At 32.3% G+C, this 9,227-nt stretch overlaps 1 protein-coding gene across 4 annotated transcripts in view; it reads right to left on the bottom strand.

The window, feature by feature from the left end:
* Positions 1–5,091: 5,091 nt before the first annotated feature.
* Positions 5,092–9,227, bottom strand: part of LOC118184357 (venom protease-like) — a 195,107-nt gene continuing 190,971 nt past the window's right edge. For all 4 annotated transcript variants that reach the window (XM_035354012.2, XM_035354013.2, XM_035354014.2 and 1 more), the window contains one exon: positions 5,092–7,362. In XM_035354012.2, coding sequence (XP_035209903.1) covers positions 7,204–7,362 — 159 coding nt within the window. In that variant the 3' untranslated portion in view covers positions 5,092–7,203. The remainder of the gene's footprint in view (positions 7,363–9,227) is intronic.

Here is a 9,227-nt window from a genome sequence, read left to right as displayed (position 1 = left end):
CAAATCCTAGAATTATAACAGAAATGTTTCATATCTTTGCTATTTATTCTGAATAACTAAATATTAATGCAAACTTTTATACTTTAGTGTATTTGTTTGTGCTTAAGAATAATATTCTTGAGATAATTATACACTGATGTCTTTTGAAAATCATTTGGGTCTTCACATAAGACATTTTGTGGAGAACATTGAAAATATTTTAACATGAAGTAAATTAATAGAAATATCTAGGCGTTATAATTTTGTATTTTATGTGAAAAATTTTATAGTAATTAAACAAGCTATGTTAGTCGTTTGTAAAGCAAAAGCTCAGTAGATGAAAATTGTGGAATAAAGTTCCACGGGAAACTTAAATATGCTGTTATGGTCTACTGCTTATTGCAATGCATGGCTGGTATTGACACTGCATGCTCTGGCCAATATCATACGGGAAATTATGTTGAAAATTCATCATGTCTAACTTCATAACTACATCTATTTAGAATTCGGAGAGATTTGCTTTTTGCAATGCACGCATAAGAACCAATCTGTTACTTTCTATGAGGTTAAGATCAGGAAGATCAGGCTTATTCTTTTAATATATTTCATCCATTTTTGGCAGGTCATCATCACAGTGTAAAAATTTATAATTCAAAAGTGTAAATGAATTACCAGAAACATTATGGAAATTGCTTACATCAGATAGAACAGCCTTTTGATATATCTTTTGATGAACGCTGAACAGTCATGGTTTTTTTTTTCCAAAACAAACAACAGTGTATGTCCGAAATACCATCCCATCCATCATGATTACTTCACTACCTTTGCAATGTAGAATTTACTCGATGTTTTTGGCAGTATAGGTAAGGCCCAACTCACAACGGAAGTATAGCAGACTTTCGACTAACCGGGATAATACGGGGATAACATGCACGGTCAATCCAAATCACGAATGATTCGACAGCAGTTAAAAAATACTCTGTTATATACTATTAACAGTAAAAAAATATTAACAATTTATCTGAATTTTCAAGCAATTTGATTTGAGAATAAGTTTGTTTGTGTATATAAATTAAATCATATTCGAAAACAAGAAATCACTTTCAAACACAGAAAACAATGCTTTTGTTTATTTTACTCGCGTATTTTTGTAGGCGTCAGATGGAATATTAATGTTTATGCACAAAGTTGCTTGTTACGATTTAATTTATTTTTACCGGATGATTGAGCAATGTTTTTATATTATAAGTTATGTGCAGTTATATATTGTTGTGGATAAAAAAAAATGTTTTTTGAATATTGTGACACTTAACAGAAATTTTGCTTTATTCTGATGGTTTGGTATAGTAACTTTTCCCATTGTTCCGTAGTAAACAAATGTAACGTGTTTTTAAGGGCTTTGTACGCCCATGTAACTCAATAGCATATGTTTAAATAATATAGCCTTCCTCGCCGTTGACCATTGTACATAACGAGTAGACTTCGTCCTCCTCAGCACAAAATACGAAAACAGTCTAACTAGAACAGCAGATCTGTTTTTCTCGTGAACGTACAAAAAGTGCAGAGTTTACTGCAACTCCTATTGGATTGTTTATGGCACTACCGACAAGCCTTGCTTTGCTTGCTGGGATTGTGAGAACTTAAGCTAACTTGATAGAAATACTGTCTGAGCAGAAAACGTTATGATATATTGTTTCCGAGCTTGAATTGTGCTCTTTTTCTAACCTACTAGCATTTTGAAGCGAGATTTATGGGCAATGGCAGCTGTTGCGTGTGCAACGGTTTTCAGATGAAGTTGTTTTATACTTGATTGGCGGCTGATGTTCCTTCTCGTAGCTAATCCCATTTAAAAAGCGTTTCCTATAATCATGTGACTCCGCTTTGCCAACTTCGAATTCGTTCGTTGCTTCTGACGCTGACAATCCAACCTCCAATTTCACTTCGATTCTGCCTTAGGTAAAGTCAACTAGATATTTTCCCATTTTGTCAAGGCATTTTCTCTCTAACAGCGTAAGACAAAGGTTTCCAGGATATGAAGGATGAACATAATATGCAGGATGAAACTCGGTGTACACACTCCCGCAACAGTTTCAATTTGCATTTTCTGCCTGAATCTTAATTTTCAGATATCAACGTTCACATCTTATCGTATAAACATTAGTTCTAACGCTTCATAGGAAAATAACTAATATAATAAAATTTGTATAGAACATGGTTTTCTCTGTTAGGTGGCATCTAAAAGACCCTAATAACGGATTTCGAATACATTTACTCAATGAAACTATACTTTATGTTTGAAAATTATAAAAGTTAGTAAAAGCATGAATTTAAGATTTTTATTGAGATAAATATTACACTAATTTCAGTTGCTTTTTTTTTAGTAATAATTCTCTAATTTTCTTGAATCACCGTTTTTATACTTCGATTTTAAGCGAGAAAATAAGTAAAATTGGCTGAAAACAAGATAAATTGGAGAATACATCAGTGCTGTCACAGTGTTAGATACTCATTAAGTGCCATTTAATGGATGAGATGTCTTTTCCTGTCTTATCAATGCAACATGAAGTTACAGAAAAGAGCAATTTCAGAGGCTGTTCGCACATTTTTTAGACGATTTTCATTGTAGTATTTACAGACATAGTTTAACTGAAATTTTTGTGTTTTAAATATTCTGTTTGATAACCCTTACTCTACACTATCTCTCTACACCTTAATTTCCAAGATAGTCTTTTGTCGTATCGGAAGAGTTATTTTATACCATTTCTTTTGAACAGTTTTCCAAAGTCCAAGGAGTTTTGTAGGTCGACGTCTGGACAATCTTCTTTTTAAAAGACCGAGAGCGCAAACTCCATGAAAGAAGTTTTAATATTGTTACGAAATGTACAGGCGCGGTAAGATGGCTTACCCGCAAAGCAGTTTTAGGGTTGCCATAAAATAGCAAGGAAAGCAAGGTTGCCACATTTGGCGAGAAATTGTCTATTTGGCGACAAAATTGGCGATGTACTATGGATGGTTGGGGAATCTTCTGGAACGAATTCTTACCGGTTTAGCCCAGAATGTTCTCGAACACAAGCCAAAAGCTATATAAACCATGCTGGCCCGCAGTCAGAGTGTGTGTGTGCCTCGCATAGAATGCGAGAGAGCGAGTGCCTCGTCGAGAGGGCGAGTCAGAGTGTGTGCCTTGTCTAGCGAGCTGATAGTCGGTCATTGAGCGAGTGTCTCGAAGTCTAGCGCCGAATTGGTCGTCGAGTGCATCGAGAGAGTCTTTTAGTGAATAGCGAATTAGTGCATCGTCGAGTTTAGTCTTAGACTGTGCTGAGTCGAGAGCTGTACTCTTGTGTATCGTCGAGTGCATCGCGTGGAGAGTCTCGAGAGTACGTGGAGTTCCGACAACGACCAAGCAGAGTTGGGAACTATACTCGGGTGCTTTGCAGTGAAGCTGTTTCCACCGTTATTGCCTGACAGTGTGAAGGCTGTGTCGCTGAACGTGTCAGCGTGTTTATAACAGTTCGACGACTGTAAAAGTGATTTTGGAGCTGTCCTGATCAATATTGGCTAAATAAAGTGTGTTTCGATACTTCATCAAGTAGTGTCGTCTTTATTCACTCCAAATCCACACGAAACCCGTACGAACGTGAAGGAAGAGAAAAACGCAACAACTGGTGTCAGAAGTAAGAAAGTATGGATATGAACAACAGTATGGATATGAGTGAAGGATATGACTTTGATACCCATTCCTTATTCCATTTTTTCCAGGAATTTACAGTGGATTTCGAAGTGTGGCTGCTTGGTTTGTCTTGACGCACTTCTGATTGATCACACTGTGGGTAAACAGCAGATATTTCATATTTGAAAATTGGTTATAAAATATGTTAGTGATTAAAAGGTAGAACTGATGTAAGAATTTCTCTCTATCCTCTTTATTTTTAATTTGCTGTTATATTAAAAATCAACATCAATCATAAATACGTTTGAAAAACTTTCTTTAGATGTTCTGATCCATGTTTGCAGATTTTTTCCTCCTCTTTGATGGTAATAAATGGATTTTTTTATTGCAGTCATTTAAATACACCGAAATATTCATCTATTACGACAACATTTTCTCCATATTTTGCCGGGTAAATGTTTCTCATAAAGAATTCTGAAGCTTTTTCTGTGTTCGGTAATACGTCGTGGAGAAAGACGATGCAGAATATGCTTTTTCGCCTTTTTGAAATTCAAATCGACATTAATCACTTTCTTTCCAGTTGACACTGAGTATTTCAATGATTTTAAAACTGTCCTTTGGCTTGGCGGATTTTCTTTTAATATTAAGGGTCTTACCTTTGCAACATTCGAAACATCCCGTTTTCTTCTTGTATATGTATTTGAAGCAATTTTCCCCCTTTAAGCCAAACTTTGACGTTTTTTCCTTTCTTGTTGACAGTATTACCTGTCGTAGCTTTAGATGTCAAAAACCACGGCTTTCAGAGCATTTTTAATAACCATATACGAATAATTTTCTTCCGAAAGAACGCAAACATAGCTTTCCATCCACTGCTTCTTTAAAATTTAATCTAATTTGCATGAAAGCAAAACTGTTGTGTAATTTGAAGGAAAAAGCTAGAGGGCACTGTTGCTCGCATAGGTGAAAAAGAATAAAGTTTGTTCATGTTGAAGGCGGCGGCCTAAGAATACGCTCTGTATATAGTGAATTAAAATATTGTTAAAAATATAAAAGTTAAAATTAGTAAACTCACTGAACCACCATCATCTGATTTGGAAATGCACAAATTATTTCAAAAACTATCAAGTAGCAGGAACCTTAAAAAATACAGCTACAGTTAAAAAAAATTCCAAGCAGCTGATTTTTTTTATAGCAAAGCAAAGTCGTCTAAACAATGTGCGAACAGCCTATATTCTTGCCATTTATGACTTTGGAGAAAATTGGCCATCCACTTTTTATGTGAAATCTCAGCAATTTCAAATTTTGATAATGCAATAGTGTACCTATTCGCTATATATGTAACAGAATGCAGTGACAATGGTTATTCTAAATTTATCATAAACTTCTTTTCATAGATATGTTCTGTAACTTCATTTCAAAATAGAAAAAAACAACAATACTCAGTATTATGCACAACATTATACATTTTATTTTGTTATAAAAGATTATAGTAAAATATAAATGACATGTGCATTGTGAAGATTCAAATGATGATGAGAATATATTCAAAATATTTTGACGTCAGTTCTGTATAATTACTTATATTCTAGAACATCTGCGTGTATCAAAATTAACAGTTTTCAAATAACATACTTAAAGCTAAATATTTTCACGTATCAAATATATTTAACTCTTAATTGCTTAATACTGTCGATTTAGGACTAAAAACGTATCTCTTTTTATCTACTGCATAAACATAAATACGGTAAAATAATTGTTTTAACACATATTATTTAAAATATTCCTAATTTTAGAAAAAAAAAATACTTTACTGTTGCACAGAATTGAGAAACTTAACTTATATCTAAGGATGCATTGTTTGTGATTGCTTTATAATAAATATCAAGAATTTCCTCCTGATCATAAAAAATGAACCACAAAGCTGCATGCGACTTTATTACATAATATCCTCATGGAATGACATAATATTTTGCTGAATTTTACCTATTATATTTCAAAAATGATTAATTTTTAAGGTCTTTTTTATTTCAGTTACATATTTTATAGTACCTCAGTCTCATTTGAAAATGAACTATGTTACATATATTTATTAAAAAAATTAGCTTATATTTTTTTTATTTCGGGGTCAAATTAAAATGATTGATGAAATATCTTATGAAAATATTTGTGCATGAATATGTACAAAGTAATCCTACTTTAGCCCTTTGATCTTTCCTAATGATCTTGTTCCTTATCTATGCTAATTATTTTACAACTAATGATATGAAAATATAATTCGTTTGTTAGCAGTTCATCAGTTTACGTATAAAAGCGTATATTGGGGTTCTTGAAAACTATTCCTGTAATATAAAGTTGTGCTTGTAATTATAAAAAAGTTTAGAAAAGTGCTATGTAGCAGTTCATAAAAGTGCAAAAATGTCCTTCTGTTAGTACAAGCTTGGTATGAAACGATCATTTACTATATTTTGAAAATGAAATGAATTTAAAGCACTGTCACATTTTACTACATGTTATTAAATGTTTCATCAATTAAATAATTTTTATTACAGCAAGATGTGTTTAAGAGTATTTTTACATAAAAGGCACGGGAAAACAATGCAGTTAATTTTAGAAATTTAGAGATAGTTTAGAAATTTAGAGATGAATGTAATACATTCAAAAGTTTGACATTACAGAAATAATCATCAGAAATGAAGTTTCTTCAAACATTTGCAAAAATTAAATTTTGTTTTTATATTCTGAAAGATATATAGGTTAAATTTAATTAAATAAAAACCACACTTAGTACTCCTTGTAAAATTTTTAAAAGGGTAGATATAAATTTTTATCCTCAAAGAAATTAAAATTATTAGCTGAAATAAAATTTCATAAAATAGTACAAGTATATTTCATACAATATGACTAAACTGGTCTGAAGTTAAAATAAATTAAAGTAAAAAGTCAATTGATAAAAATAAATTTTATAGTTAAAAAACAATTTCAAAATGCGAAATTATCTGCCCAGCCCCTAATATGAAACACAATTTCTGCAAATTGACATAAATATTTTTAAACTGGGGTTCGAAGAAAAATAATGCATTACATCAATAAAACCCGAATTTCCCGCTACCCTTTCAATAAAGATTTGAAAAAAATCATCTCAAATCATAATTCAAACAAATGTGTTTGGCATCAAAACTATATGCCTCTTCGTACTAGTCTTCATTTTTGTGCTATTAATTTTGTACAGTTTTAAGTTTTAAGAGGTATATACTATATATAAAGAACTTTTGCAGTGAAATGGACAACTTTGTTCCACATTTCTAAGTTCCATGCAGCAGCACGTCCTGACTTTAGATCACTGTGAAGTATTTGGCAGACACACATTACTATTAACAGTAGATCAGTCAGTCAGTAGATTCACTTGTTACTGGAAGACCAACTCTTTCGCACTGTGTTGCAGAAAAGGTCTCACAGAAAATTTCACTTCTTGGAAAGCTTTACGCTACATCATTTTTGCGTCAAGTAGGTCCTATCACAGACTTCATGTCTGCCTATAATTTAATATTTATTTATTCTTAGTGCATATTTTGCCTAATCCAGTCTATGTATTCTGATACTCTTGTATAAACTCCAGGATAACCAGGAGACGCGCACTTTGTTCCAAAAGAAACAATTCCAACCACAGTCCATTGCCGAGAATTATTCGGCACCATTAAAGGGCTCCCGGAGTCACCCTGGAAAAACAAAAAAATAATTAAAATTTACAAAATAGAAATGAATTTTGGTTATGAATATAGGCATAGATTCTAATAATGTTGACTAATAAGACCAACATCCCATTGAAATAATCATTTTGAGTTTTTCTTTTATAGGCTGAGTGCGTATTTAGAATAATGCGAGTAAGAGAATTTTACTGTCTGTTAAATCTAGTTCTAAAACAATTGCCTGAAATACAAGAAAAACATGACATTTCATCTTTTGCAACCAAAAATCTCACTCCAAAATTAATCCAGTATACACCAAATGAATAGTAGAAAGTAGAGTTATAATGCGTCTTGTAATAATAATTCCAAAGAGTACACATAACGTCACTATTGCCTTATTTGCTTTTAGAATCGAAGCACCTACTATGGCCAAGCAATGATTGTCAGAGCAAAAAAGGGAAAGTACTTACATAAAGTATATTTCCAAGGGTAAACCAAGAAATTTTAGAAATGGTTTTACAACTGTAGAGAAATATGGTGTCATACAGTGATAGCAGCGCCCTCACCTGAAGTGAAGTCAGTTAGATGTTATATGCTAGACGGGAAGGGCGTATTAAGCCATATCCTTTGATTTGTAGAATTTTCTGTACAGTTAATTAGTTTGTTGCGAAAGGGGTTTTTAATTCTAAGTCGAAACTTCTACCGTATCTAAAGTCTTTTTATATGAAGAACATCATATCTATATCTATAATTGATCTATATTCGACAACTACTAATGCTAGCGGATCGGCTTAGCTATGAGTTAAAAGCGATTGACAAATAATTCTTTCACAGAAATGATATTATATATCAGATAACTGGAAATTATTGTTTTTATCTTATCTTAATGTACGTTAATCAGGCTTTTCAATGTTAGTATCTGATTGAGAATTTTCTAGCAATTTTCGGAGGTCTCTCTTTAATGGAAGTAAAGTCTGGGTAAATGCCCTTGTCATCCATTTACCTACTCACACATTGTCATCTGCGCCTCTTGGATAAAATCATCTTCAGTTTCATTCATAGTATTGCTCCTCAAAAGTATAATACTAGCAGAATAAACGCTTTTTCACTTATGGCAGAAATGAAGGACTGTATTATTTTACTCGTACGATCGAAAGGTCAACTGAAGGAGAAAAACCTGTTTCGTTTATTTCAGAATGGTTATCACTATCGAAGACTAAACTAAAAGAAACTACCTTAAAGGACTTAAAATTCACCATCTTATTGCCTAAACGTTAAATGATGCGCATGACTCAAAGATGGAAGATTTAGAAAAGTGAAACTATTTGGCGACAAATGTGACCTTTTAATATATGAAACTAGCACTTTTATTTTTCGAATTCTATTTATCGAGCTGATGGTCAATTGATATTCAATTTCACCCAGTTTGATAGGTCTATCTGAGTTAAGTGTGCTGTAAATCCAACTATATATTATATTTTTGGTGATAAACATAGCTGGGATTTTCAGGGCGATTTTAAATCAGGAAGAGTTTTAAGTTTTGGCTAAATTTTAGCATCAATATTATACTTCTTGGCATATATTCGAAATATATGATAATCATATTTCTATTAAAAGTTACAGACTAGTTATTTGCTACTTCCCTTTACAGACAATTTCATTTGAAGATATTTCTATTTTTATTAAAAAAAACTTATTTTCAACAAATAATAAGAATATTTTCAAGCATCACTAGTTACATAGAAACCAGCGTACGACAACAATTGTTTTATATCCCTTTATCCTATCAAAACGGACTGAATAGAGCGGAACATTAACAGTATATGATATTAAGATAGCATCATCAGATGAGCGATAGCATCATCAGACAAGATTACGGATTCGAGAAAGTATTA

Source organism: Stegodyphus dumicola, chromosome 1 (genome assembly GCF_044657685.1).
Source record: "Stegodyphus dumicola isolate Sdum_Otavi_A_Nest chromosome 1, ASM4465768v1".
NCBI lineage: Eukaryota > Metazoa > Arthropoda > Arachnida > Araneae > Eresidae > Stegodyphus > Stegodyphus dumicola.
The sequence above is the reverse complement of the archived record's forward strand: the minus strand, read 5'-3'. Positions and strand labels throughout refer to the sequence as shown.